The 13843-nt window shown below is 40.6% G+C and overlaps 1 protein-coding gene across 1 annotated transcript in view; it reads left to right on the top strand.

Moving 5' to 3' along the window:
• Positions 1 to 13843, top strand: part of ARMH3 (armadillo like helical domain containing 3) — a 173929-nt gene that overhangs the window by 134660 nt on the left and 25426 nt on the right. The window contains exon 24 of the mRNA XM_068961474.1: positions 6377 to 6455. Coding sequence (XP_068817575.1) covers positions 6377 to 6455 — 79 coding nt within the window. The remainder of the gene's footprint in view (positions 1 to 6376; positions 6456 to 13843) is intronic.

Here is a 13843-nt window from a genome sequence, read left to right as displayed (position 1 = left end):
TATGATCCTAGTGGGTGTGAAGTGGTATCTCACGGGGGGTTTTCATCAGATACATGATTTGCAAGTATTTTCTCCCATTCTGTGGGTTGTCTTTTCACTTTCTTGATGGTTATCATTTGCAGCACAGAAGTTTTTAAACTTGACCTACTTTTTTTTTTTGTCACTTGTGCTTTTGTTACCCTAAGGAATCATTGCCTCACCCAAGTTCATGAAGATGTATTCTCATGTGTTCTTCTAAAAGTTTTATGGTTTTTAGATCTTATAGTAAATCTATGTTCCATTTTGAGTTAATTTTTGGGTATAGTATGGGTATAGTATGTGGTTCAGCTTCATCCCTTTCCATGTAGATATTCAGTTGTTCCAGCATCGTTTCTTGCAAAGATTCTTCTTTTCCAACTTGATTGTTTTGCTACCTTTGTCAAAGAGAAACCTTAGTCAGTGCATAATGGTTGTTTTCTCATTCATTATCCACTTACACCTTCCTCTTCTTTCCTATTCCTCCTCTCCTTTCAAGTCTCCTTTTCAAAAATACTTTGCAGCATGAGCGTTTTCCATTGGCAAAGGCTAGATTTTGTTTGAATACCTGAAAGGCTGATATTAGATGAAAGCCAACCTCAGTATACAAAGGGAATTCCTTGGCAGTCTAGTGGTTAGGACTCTGTGCTTTCACTGCTGAAGGCCCTTTTTGAATGAAATAAGTCGTGAGGGAATTAAAATCATACTTTGATCACTCATCTTCTGATAGAAAAAAACTGCCATTTCCTGTCTGGAAACCTAAAATTTTAGACTTCAGCACGTGACAGTTGCTACCTGTTTTGACAGGTTTTGATCAATGAAAATGAGAGAGCTACAATTAGAATGACTTAGTAGTCTCCTCCTGTCCTCCCAGATGTTCAGAAGAAATGATGGTAGATCATTTTAGAGGTGGTACCAGTGAGAAGGAAAGCCTGAAGAAAAGAGAGAGATTCCTCTTTCATCCATAAATCTCGTATCTCATTGTTCTCCCACTGAGAGCTGGTCAGACATGAGTTTAATTCTGGGGGCTACCCCAGGTGGGGCAGCGTGAAATCACAACCCAGGTGAGCCCTGGTAGCCTCCAGACTTCTGGGGAAGGAGAAGCTAAGTATTTCAGTCACTGCAAAGGTATGTGTCACTCAGTGTGGGCTGACTTAGCCTGATTTTAGTGTTTTGTCATCTCTTTGCTGCCTCAGAACATACTTCCATTTCAACAGTATGAAGTCCTGAGCACTTGAATAGGAAGCTTCCAAACCCTGTCTGAAATGCCTTGCTAAAGAGCACGGAGGGAGAACAGCCAGTGTCAGACTGTTTTTCTTCCCTCTTAGACCTAGCACCCTGCACCTGGTTTTCTCCAGAAAATCAGATTAGTACTCAGATTTTACAGATAACAGTCCCAAATAAACAGCAGGAAGAGTAAAGCAGAGGCGTATACTGTGTCCTGTGTGGGTCCTGAGTTAAGAGATTATTAACTGGATTTACACTGTTCCACCCGTATCAGGTTTCTAAACAGTCCCTTAAGTTGCCTGGTAGGAGACCTTCATCACTTGCAGAGATCTGAGGCTCTGGGAAGAGAATGTCACAGGTTAGGTTGAAGGATAATTTTATGTTCGTTCCAAAATGTAAATTCTCAGACTGACAAATCTATCATACTCTTAGGATAAGTTTGCCTAAACATCATCAGCGTACATGCCCTGCAGTATCAAGCATAGGGCATCCATAGACCCAGCTGATACTTGGCAGATGTAACAGTTAGAAGGGAAGAAAATAAGTGTACTTCCTGAAGATAGTACCTTCCAATATTTTTTTCTTTCTCTCCCCCATCTCCTCTCTCCTTTGTTTCTTGCTCTGAGCTCCTTCCCTGTCTTTCTTTCTTCCCTCTTTTTCTTTCTCCTTTCTCTCTCATTTCTTTCTTGCTTCCTTGCTTTCTTTCTTGCCAAGAAAATTCCTCTGATAGGAAGGGAATAGAATTACAACATCCCTATCTGTTCCGTTCCCAGGGATTATTCCATTGTCCTCACCAGCTTCTCTGGCTTGCCACCTGGGCCCCAGTGGCTGCTACCATCCCACCCAGATACACATTAGGCTGTTTTGGAGTTAAACTGTGGAAAATTCTGAAAGAGATGGGAATACCAGACCACCTAACCTGCCTCTTGAGAAATCTGTATGCAGGTCAGGAAGCAACAGTTAGAACTGGACATGGAACAACAGACTGGTTCCAAATAGGAAAGGGAGTATGTCAAGGCTGTATATTGTCACCCTGCTTATTTAACTTCTATGCAGAGTACATCATGAGAAACGCTGGACTGGAAGAAACACAAGCTGGAATCAAGATTGCTGGGAGAAATATCAATAACCTCAGATATGCAGATGACACCACCCTTATGGCAGAAAGTGAAGAGGAGCTAAAAAGCCTCTTGATGAAAGTGAAAGAGGAGAGTGAAAAAGTTGGCTTAATGCTTAACATTCAGAAAATGAAGATCATGGCATCTGGTCCCATCACTTCATGGGAAATAGATGGGGAAACAGTGGAAACAGTGTCAGACTTTATTTTTCTGGGCTCCAAAATCACTGCAGATGGTGACTGCAGCCATGAAATTAAAAGACGCTTACTCCTTGGAAGAAAAGTTATGACCAACCTAGATAGCATATTTAAAAGCAGAGACATTACTTTGCCGACTAAGGTCCGTCTAGTCAAGGCTATGATTTTTCCAGTAGTCATGTCTGGATGTGAGAGTTGGACTGTGAAGAAGGCTGAGCACTGAAGAATTGATGCTTTTGAACTGTGGTGTTGGAGAAGACTCTTGAGAGTCCCCTGGACTCCAAGGAGATCCAGCCAGTCCATTCTGAAGGAGATCAGCCCTGGGATTTCTTTGGAAGGACTGACGCTAAAGCTGAAACTCCAGTACTTTGGCCACCTCATGCGAAGAGTTGACTCATTGGAAAAGACTGTGATGCTGGGAGGGATTGGGGGCAGGAGGAGAAGGGGACGACCGAGGATAAGATGGCTGGATGGCATCAATGGCTCGATGGACTTGAGTCTGAGTGAACTCCAGGAGTTGGTGATGGACAGGGAGGCCTGGTGTGCTGCGATTCATGGAGTTGCAAAGAGTCAGACACGACTGAGCGACTGAACTGAACTGAACTGAACTGTTCTCCAAACCTAGGCACATCAAAACAAAAATGTAATTCTAGTTCAGTTGAGTCAGGATTTTTTTCAAACACTTTTCAAAAAAATCTTTTACTAAGAAATTTAAAGAAGACCTTAAAAAAAAAAACCTACAAAAGCATGAAATGGATGTATTTATAGAACGCAATTTCTGTTTTCCAAAATAACTGAGGTCTGATACTAGATTGATTTATCTATTGTATTTCCTTTACTCAATGCCATCACTCTTGGGAGCTGAATTCTGTGACCCTGACTCTATCCTGGGTTAACTGTAAGTTAGTGCTGCTGCTAGGATTGGTGGGATTCTCAGTTCCCTATACCTGGCCCCCCTGTCTTCTCATTGGGTTTAGCCCCTGGTTTTTCTTTCTGTTTCTTTCTGTTTTTCTTCAATAGTTCCTGGACTGTTGTCATTCCTGCCAGTATCCTCAAACTTTGCTTTCTGAATGAGAAAAATATTTGACACCCCCCCAACTTGATTACCGTGGATATTTTGGATTTAGACCAAACCCCACAACCTTAACTTGCAGATAATAACATCTCTACCCTTCTTGACAGTCTCTTGGAAAAGAAGTTACCAAAACTTGACTCTTGTGCCTGACTCATTTCTGTCCTATTTGATTTAGTCATTCACTGAATATTTATTGAGTACCAGCTGTGTGCCAGGCATTGTGCTAGATATTTAACATTGCTTTACTATATACATATTGCATGAATCCTCTTAAGATTTAGTTCCCTCTTTCAACAAACATTTATTGTATGCCTGCAATGTACTATTCCTAGTTACTGTGCTAAAACAGATATTATTATTCCCATTTTATCCCTCTGGCAAAATATACAGCTTCCAAAAATCATTCAGAAAAATATTGGTCAAACTTGTATTCCACACCATGATTTTCTTTTTAAATTTCTGGCTTATACTTCTGTTATTTGGGATAGATTAAATTCTTTACTATCAGTAAGTTATATTAAAAGAATATATTGATTTCTATTATGCTGTCATACACACATTTTAATAACTTTCAGTTCAGTACAGTTACTCAGTCGTGTCTGACTCCAGGCCTCCCTGTCCATCACCAACTCCCAGAGTTTACCCAGACTTATGTTCATCGAGTCAGTGATGCCATCCAGCCGTCTCTCTGTCGTCCTCTTCTCCTCCTGCCCCCAATCCCTCCCAGCATCACAGTCTTTTCCAATGAGTCAACTCTTTGCATGAGGTGGCCAAAGTATTGGAGTTTCAGCTTGAGCATCAGTCCTTCCAATGAACACCCAGGGCTGATCTCCTTTAGAATGGACTGGTTGGATCTCCTTGGAATCCAAGGGACTCTCAAGAGTCTTCTCCAACACCACAGTTCAAAAGCATCAATTTTGGAATAATTTTAAAATTACAGGAAAAAGTGCAAAGATAATGCATAGAGTTTCTATATGCCCCTCAACCTAGTTTCTCCCCTCTTACATTACCATGGTATGTTTATCAACACTAAGAAACAGGCATTGATATGTTACTATTAACTAAACTCCATATTTTGTTTGGGTTTCAATAGTTTATCCTTTAATGTCCTCTTTCTGTTCCCAGATCCAATTCAGAGCATCAAGTTGCATTTAGTCATATCTCACCAATGGGCTCTGGTCTATGACTCTTCCTCAAGTTTTGTTTTTCATGACCTTGACAATCTTGAGGAGTAACTGGCAAGGTATTCTCTAGAATGTACCCCAGTGTGGGTTTGTCTGATGTTTTTCTTGTTCTTAGATTGAGATCATGAATTCCTAAAAGTACACGACAGAGATGAAGTGCCCTTCTTACCAGACCATACCAGTGGTTACATGACATCACTGGTGATACTCATCTTCATTACTTGGTTGAAGTAGGTTTGCCAGGATTCTTTACTGTCAAGTTACTATTTTTCCCTTTTGCTACTCTATGGAGATAAGTCTAGCTTACTCTCAGTGATAATGGGAACTAAACTCCACCTCATAAAGAGGAGAGTATCTGCACATATTATTTGAAATCGTTCTGTTAGATTTTTCTCTTCTCCCCATTAACCTCTAGTCTAAAACCTGTGTTTTTTATACTCTTCTTGTTCAGTTGCTAAGTCATGTCCATCTCTTTGCAACCCTGTGAACTGTAACACACCAGGCTTCTCTTTCCGTGCTTCTCTGTCCATCACTATCTCCTGGAGTTTGCTCACACTCATGTCCATTGAGCCAGTGATACCATCCAACCATCTCATCCTCTGTCACCCCTTTCTCCTCTTGCCCTCAGTTTTTCCCAGCTTCGGGGTCTTTTCCAATAAGTCAGCTCTTCACGTCAGGTAGCCAAAGTAATGGAGCTTTAGCTTCAACATCAGTCCTTCCAATGAATATTCAGTGTTGATTTCCTTTAGGATTGTCTGATTTGATCTCCTTGCTGTCCAAGGGACTCTGAAGAGTCTTCTCCAGCACCACAGTTTGAAAGCATAAATTCTTTGGTGCTCAGCCTTCTTTATGGTCCAGCTCTCAAATCCATACATGACTATTGGTTTTCTACTCTACTAGACAAGAAATCACAGAGATCTATACTAAAGCATTGGTTTCAGGGAAATTTATTTCAGATTTCAGAGGTTTTTAAGAAATAGATTTGATATGTCTTGGTGACCCTAAAGAGAGAATGTTTGAAAACAACATTCAGATTTTGGTTTGAATGGCTGGAAATAAAATTTTGGTTCAAAGTATTAACTAACAAATGTAATGGTTGTAGGCTTTGGGAAACCTTAGGTTCTTCAGAGACTATATTCAACCCACATGTTGGTCCAGCTTCACTGAATGCCCTGTTCTCCTGAGTAAGAGCAGAGCAAAGTATTTTTTTTTTTTCTAACTGAAACACAAGGGCTGCCTGGTGGACAGACTGCTAAGCCCTGTTTCTCATCTGAAGGATGCTAGGTTTTGACTTTTGTTTGGTTGTGAGATTTTCCTCTAGTTCATTTACAGAGCAGGCATACTTGGTTCTGTTCTCTGCCTAATAAATTATTAAACCTTTCCCATTTTAGAGTAATCACTTCACCCCATGTGACTTCATGTTCATAAGAGGACAGTTACCTTCCGAGAGTCACACCCATGGTCTCATACTCTAAATCAGAGGGTAGCTGATACTTGTTTTTAACTCATTTATCTTCTTATTCCATCTGGTACTGTATTAATGTTAATTCTCTGTTTCAGAGCCATCATCAACCACTTTAACCCCAAAATTGAATCCTACGCTGCTGTGAATCACATATCCCAACTGTCAGAGGAGCAGGTAAGCCACTACTTCCCTCAGAGTGGCCCTTGTTGGTGGCCAGCATCAAGTCCTCTCACATGGCAGAGGGATTCTGTGACTGAGCTTCTAGTGGGAGTGGCAAGAGCCAGACTGTTTAAGAGGAATTAGTAAGGGATTTGTTGATAGTACTTTAATTAGAATTATGGCTTCTGCTTTTGTGCCATATGAAAGGTTCATTTAATTATGTAAAAGATAATGTAGGTGAAATTTTGGTGAATTGTTATTTTAGTGTGGGTGATAAGGCATTTCTTTTTTTTTAAATTTTAGGCAGAGAGTCATTTTGACTTTTGAAAATAAGAAATGAAAACTTAGAAATGGTTGAAACTGCCAGTCAGAAAAACCCTGAGTTCAGCTTAATTTGATGTTGTTTGTCTCCTTAAAATATGAACCCTCTTTGGGGCAGATTTGCATTAGAATTGAGTTCTGTGTGCCTTGAGCAATTCTTTCTGAGCAGGTTTTTCTGTGGTATGAGCTGTGGCACATGCAGATAGTGTTGTGTGTTCGTTTTCCTTGAGTCTCGCCTGATTTCCTCTTTTCCCAAAGAGAAGAGCCCTTGGCTCTGCATTATATAAAAATAAGATGGGGCTTTAGTGTAGCATGGTATCAAACTTGATGTTTCAGAACAAGACTTTGAGTCTTGTTTTCAAAAACACAAAATGAGACATACATTCATGCGGTCTCCCTTCCTTCTCACCCTACTCCCAAGTTGAAGGGCCTGGGTGTTCATGAGGTGAGAGTCCAGATATAGGCTCCAAGCCAAATAAAAAAAAACAAAATCACCTATGCTCTGCTTTCCCTTTTTTGGCCTTTGCATCAGTGTAACCCTTCTATGAGCCTCTTGCTGGCAGGGCCAGCTAGCCAGCTGTGGCGTGATTGTGTGTTCAGTGTTCCTAAAAGCTATTCCGTTGGCCAGATGAGGCACCAAAGCAAGCCTTTGCCTAACAGACAGCTTCTCAGTATTCCCACCAGTGGCTCTTTCCTCAGCCAGATGGATAGGACTCAATTAGTCTATCAGTTTTCCCTTTGACATATTTATTCTCCTTTGTGAGGCCAGCTGTGGGAATTCATCCTCTTATTTAAACCACTTTGATGAATGGCTTTCATTTTTCTTTTATCCTCTTCTGCCTATGGAGCAGCCCTAAGTCCTGTTCAGGACTTTGATGCCACTGCTCTCTGTGAGGTGCTTCAACATCCTACCTTTTTCCTGTTGAACCAGTTCAGATCAGTTTTGTTATATCGTTTTTATGCAAAAGAATTCAACATCTTGAGCTTTGTATAGTGAAAGAAGGGGTGACTTTCCTATCACAGTGAGCTCTGTTTAGTCTAAAAGCTTTTTTTTTTTAAAAAAAGAGGAAGACACATTTTTTCCCAGTCAGCCACGTGCAGTATTCATCCCCCAGCAGCTTGGGAAGGTCAGGCTGAAATCTTTCTACAGCAGTAGCAGCCACAGACCAATAATAAAAATCCATTCTGGCGCATGAGGCAATCTGGAAAACGATGATTAGCAAGCACGTGTCCTCACCCCCACTCCAACTTCTTTCAGAGTTAAATGAAGTGATGAAAGTGCCTCTCAGAAAGCCAGAGATGAGGTGACTTCTATAGAGTGGAAGAAAACACAGCCCTATTTGAAAATGAGGAAGGGGATGTAGCTCTCAAAGATTTCTTTTCTTAATAAGTAATATTGCATATCTGCTGTGTAGAAAGAGTGGTGCTGGGTAGCAGGGATCAGTAGTGAATAATCTAAGTGTAGTCCTTACTGTCATGGAGTTTATGTATACTCACCTCTTTTAACAATCCTTTTCACTTGGGTAGTGGAGGAAGGGTGATTCTATTCTGGGACCCTTTTCGAAACCGCCCTCAAAATAGTTGTTGCTTCTCTTCCCTAACTGACTCTGAAGGGCAATAAATGACAGCATTAGAGTACACTTGGTTTTATTCTCAGCACTATCAGGTTAAAAGTCTTTTGACTCCTTGTTAATCTCCAGCATGTGTTGGAGCACTTCTCTCCCTTAATGATATCACTTAATGCTGATATCACGAATGTTAAGTGTATTCACAGCTTCCAGAAGAACTGGGTTTGGGATGCAATAGGCCCTGCAGGGACTTCCCTTTCAGTCATGTGGTTAAGACTCCACGCTTCCAATGCAGGGGGCACGGGTTTGATTCCTTGTCAGGGAACTATGATCCCACAGGCCACGTGCACCCCGCCCCGCCCCCAGCGAAAAAAAATAGGACCCGCAGTTGTTAGCAGCAAACTAAGTAGAAAGAGGAAATTGGGAACTTAATCCCCAAGTAGATTCTGAAGTACTATTAAAGTAAACCTAAAGACCATGGATAGGCATTAACTGGGGTTTATTAAGCTTAGTAAGACAGCAGATAAGAGAGGGCTCTTTGCTAGATCTGCCTGCTCAGGCTGCCATTTTCTTCTGGCAAGAGATTTATGACTGTTTGAGTTCTGACAACCCCCAGACACATTCTAGCAGTCTGTTTGAGGCATTTCAAGATGATGCTTGTAAATCCATTATTGCTTATCAAACAGAGCCCAGTCTCTCACACTGGGTTTATTTTCAGGTGTCCAGATGATAGATGACATTTTTTTGTTACTTCTCATTGGCTTCATGGAGAGCAAAGTTTTTTAATCAGTTAATACCCTCAGTGTGACTGAATAGTCATGCATTTTCTAGTGTAATAAACTTCATGCATTTTTATATTGTACACACAGGAGTCATATTTGTTTGGGGTGGATTGTGAACCTTGTACATATTAACTCTTCTTGTGTGCGTGTGGTAAAATATACATAAAATTTACCAAATGAACAATTTTTAAGTATACAGTTCAGTGGTGTTAAGTACTTTCATATTGTTGTAACCATCACTGCTATCCATCTCCAGAACTTTCTCATCATTGCATGCTGAAATGCTCTACCCATTAAACAGTAACTCCTCATTTCCCCTCCCCCCAGCCCCTGGTAATCACTCTTCTACTGTTTGTCTCTATGTGGGAGCCTGGCAGGCTACAGTCCATGGAGTCGCAAAAGAGTTGGACACGGCTTAACAACACAACTTACTGTTATTAAACAACAATCTGACTATGCTAAGGGCCTCACAGAAAGTAGAATCATACAATATTTGTCCTTTTGTATATGGAGAAGGAAATGGCAATCAATTCCAGTTTTCTTGCCTGGAGAATCACGTGGAGAGAGGAGCCTTGTAGGCTATAGTCCATAGAGTCACAAAGAGTCAGACACAACTGAAGTGACTTAGCCTGCTCATATCTGGTTTATTTCTTTTAGCATAATGTCTTCAATGTTGTAGCATGTATCAGAATTTCATTCCTTTCAAAGGTGAATGATATTCCATTGATGTTTATAGCAGATTTTATTTATCCTTCTGTCCATTGATGGACATTTGGGCTGCTTCCACCTTGTGGCTACTGTGAAGAATGCTGTGAAATTGGTGTTTGCGTCCCTGTTTTCAGTTCTTTTGTGTATATACCCAGAAATGGAACTGCTGGATCAAATGGGAATTAATTCTGTGTTTAATTTTTTGAGAAGCTATCATGGTGTTTCCCAGATTGGTCGCACCTAAAATATAAAATTATTCCAGTTGTTCCTGTTTTTGGATAATAGCCATCTTAATGAGGAAGTAGTATCTCATTGTGGCTTTGTTATTTCCCTAATCATTATTAATGTTGAGCATCTTTTTATATTTTTATTGACCATTCTTTATCTTCTTTGGAGAAATTCTATTCAAGCCCCTTGCCCATTTTTTATTTGGATTGTTTGGATTTTTGTTGTTGAGTTTTAGGAATGTCTATATACTCTATAGATATTTATCCTTCATCAGATGTGTGATTTGCAAACATTTTCTCCCATTCTGTGGGGTTGCCTTTTATAGTTTTAGCTTTTACATTTAGGTCTTTGATTCATTTTAAATTAATTTTTGTATATGGTGTTTGGTAAGGGCACTTTGACCTCTTTTTGTATGTCACATATCTTTATGAATAAAGTTTATGGAGAAGGTAAAACTTGCTTTTCCAAGAACTGTGAAACTATTCTTAGTTATTCCCTTCTGCATTGGCTTGTCTTTAGTACATTTTATAAAAATTGTCCTTCAAGGCCCTTGCCCACCATTAGCTGGGATTTAGCTCCTTTCTCTTCTCAGTATGGCTTGTTGGTAAGCATCTATCTCTAGCCGGTAGAATCATTTGTTATGATCCTGTCCCTAACATGGTGATTGCAGCCATGAAATTAAAAGACACTTACTCCTTGGAAGGAAAGTTATGACCGACCTAGATAACATATTTAAAAGCAGAGACATTACTTTGCCAACAAAGGTCTGTCTAGTCAAGGCTGTGTTTTTTCCAGTGGTCATGTATGGGTGTGAAAGTTGGACTGTGAAGAAAGCTAAGTGCCGAAGAATTGATGCTTTTGAACTGTGGTGTTGGAGAAGACTCTTGAGAGTCCCTTGGACTCCAAGGAGATCCAACCAGTCCATTCTGAAGGAGATCAGCCCTGGGTGTTCTTTGGAAGGTCTGATGCTAAAGTTGAAACTCCAATACTTTGGCCACCTCATGCAAAGAGTTGACTCATTGGAAAAGACTGTGATGCTGGGAGGGATTGGGGGCAGGAGGAGAAGGGGATGACAGAGGATGAGATGGCTGGATGGCATCACCGACTCGATGGACATGAGTTTGAGTGAACTCTGGGAGTTGGTGATGGACAGGGAGGCCTGGTGTGCTGCGATTCATGGGGTCGCAAAGAGTCGGACACGACTGAGTGACTGAACTGAACTGAACTGAACTGTCCCTACCAGTGACATCCACCCTGATTTTCATTTTCCCACGAGGACAACTGAGTCTCACTCTCAAAACCTGTGGGATTCTCATAGATAAATCCCAATGACCCTTTTGTTTCTACTAAATAAATGTGGATGGGAGGGATTTAAGAGAAACTGTGGGCCCCACCCTAAGTCTTGGGTTTGGATGCTTTGAGGAAATCTTGTCTTGATGATTCAGTGCTCCCTTCAGGTAAGTGTGCTGGAATAGAAGAGCTCTTCAGGGGATTCTCCTCCCTATCTTGTCCTATTTAAACTCTGATATACTCCGTCTCCTTCGTTCCTGTTTCAAATTAAGAAAAGAATTTATCATTGCTGGCTACATCCTGCTAGAAATGGATCTATACACTAGCTCATTGTTTGTTTTTTTTTAACTCATCAGTTTTTTAATCCAAAGTCCAAGCATAGGCTTTAGAAAATTATTGAACACTCTGAAATTGTGCAAAATTAGGCATCTGTCCTTTTTTTCCCCCCTTGAGAAGGATCCATCTTTCTTAAAATTCTCAACCAGTGCTTGGCCCTTTCAACATACAAAGTTTTGTAGAAAATCACTGGCTTAGTTGTCTTGAATAGTACCTCATACTTTCCTTGACCCCAAAGCCATCAGACCTTTGAAAATGCCCTTTGAGGATCTTAAGCTTCTTTTAGACTATTTGCTATTTATTTTGGTTTGCAAATGCTATGACATTAACTTGTATTAGCTCTAATTTCCTTATACCAAAGAGAGTTTCATAGCAGAACTTTACAGAAAGATTCTCTAGAGCCCTGAGTATCTAAAGAACATAGTGGCAATTTAGCACTCAAGACAAAACCTTCGCTGATCACCTGATTCCTTAAGCTTTCAGTTACATTCATGACCAGTTTTGTGCCATTGAAATATCCCATTGGAAAGCAAGTAAGTGATTGGCCCACTCTTAACTTTCTTCAATCTTCATTCAGTTCTCAGTATTTTAGCGTTTAATGCTTTATGCTTCAGATCATCCTAGGCATTTAAGGGATACAGAAGTATGATAAAGAGCCTTTGTTCTCAAAGGATAAAATAAGTGTGAAAGATGGCTTAAGGCGGCTTATTATCAATAGCTGACCAATACTAACAATAGGATATGTAGGTTCCTATTAGAGAAAGATCTCTGTGGGTTGTGGTGGTGGAAAGGCCATGTGGAAGAGAGAAGAATTGAGTTGGGCCTTGAAAGGGGAAGGATAGGAATTGGATAAATGGAGAGGCATAGATTGTAAAATATCCTCAAAGCCAGGACCTGAAAAGGACAGAAAGAGTGGGAAGAGTCCCAGAGTGTGTCTGCCTTGTCCTCGGGTCCCAGGGCGCCCAGAGACTGGATGACTTAGATGTATAATTCAGTCATTTAAATTGTTAGCACATCTTCCATAGTCCCTAGTGTATCGACTCTCATCCCTGTCCTAATTATACCTCCTTTGATTCAGTTCACAAGCATTCATCAAAGGCCTGGTATGAGCCACCCTCAATGCTAGTAGGCATATTATTAGACCTACTAAGCAAACCTAGCTCTCTTTTTTTTCCTGGTATAACAAATATAGCAAACACATATAACAAAACACATAACATACAAACAAATATAACAAAATTTACCATCTTAACCATTCTTAACTGTACACTACAGTAGTGTTGATATGTACATTGTTGTGCAGTTATCTCTAGAAATTTCTCATCTTTCAAAACTGAAACTGTTTATTGAACAACTTCCCTTCCCTCCCCTCTGCCTTGCAGAATTAAACAAAAAATGCTTCATATGTGATTGAGTGAAAGTTACATTGGAAGCTGAGTATTTATTTTCATCTGTTAGTAATCTTTCTAACCCTTTTTGATTTTCTCCTGATCCTAAGACAAGAATCACTATAAATAACTTCTGGGTGTTTAGAAATCCTAACGAAATCTAGCTTTATTTTCCCAGAGAAGAGTGAGATACTAACAAGAGGAGAGTCCATGTTTGTGAGGCAAACACTGTTGGGGTGCCTGGGTGGCACCTGTTATTTGTGAACATCAGTGGCACCCTACTCCAGTACTCTTGCCTGGAAAATCCCATGGATGGAGGAGCCTGGAAGGCTGCAGGCCATGAGGTCGCTAAGAGTCGGACACAACTGAGCGACTTCACTTTCACTTTTCACTTTCATGCATTGGAGAAGGAAATAGCAACCCACTCCGGTGTTCTTGCCTGGAGAATCCCAGAGACGGGGGAGCCTGGTAGGAGGCCATCTATGGGGTCGCACAGAGTCGGACACGACTGAAGTGACTTAGCAGCAGCAGCAGGAGAAGGAAACACATAAAGATCTTTGGGAGATATCCTAAAAGCTTCAAGACTTATGAGGAAAGTCGAGCCTTGTACTTCAACTTTAGAGTTGTTGGCCCTTTGGGTTGTTAGGTAAATGTTTAACAGTGGTAGAGGGTAAGTGGTTGGAGGGGCTGATTTGTAGTTCTGAGGACAAATACTCCAACCATAGCCACCAATGTGAAGCCAAGTGGCTCTCACAGTGCTTAAAAATTTAACAGTTCACTCT

This window comes from Capricornis sumatraensis, chromosome 23 (genome assembly GCF_032405125.1).
Source record: "Capricornis sumatraensis isolate serow.1 chromosome 23, serow.2, whole genome shotgun sequence".
Taxonomy (NCBI): domain Eukaryota; kingdom Metazoa; phylum Chordata; class Mammalia; order Artiodactyla; family Bovidae; genus Capricornis; species Capricornis sumatraensis.
Note: the sequence above shows the minus strand (reverse complement) of the source record. Positions and strands in the feature narration are given on the sequence as shown.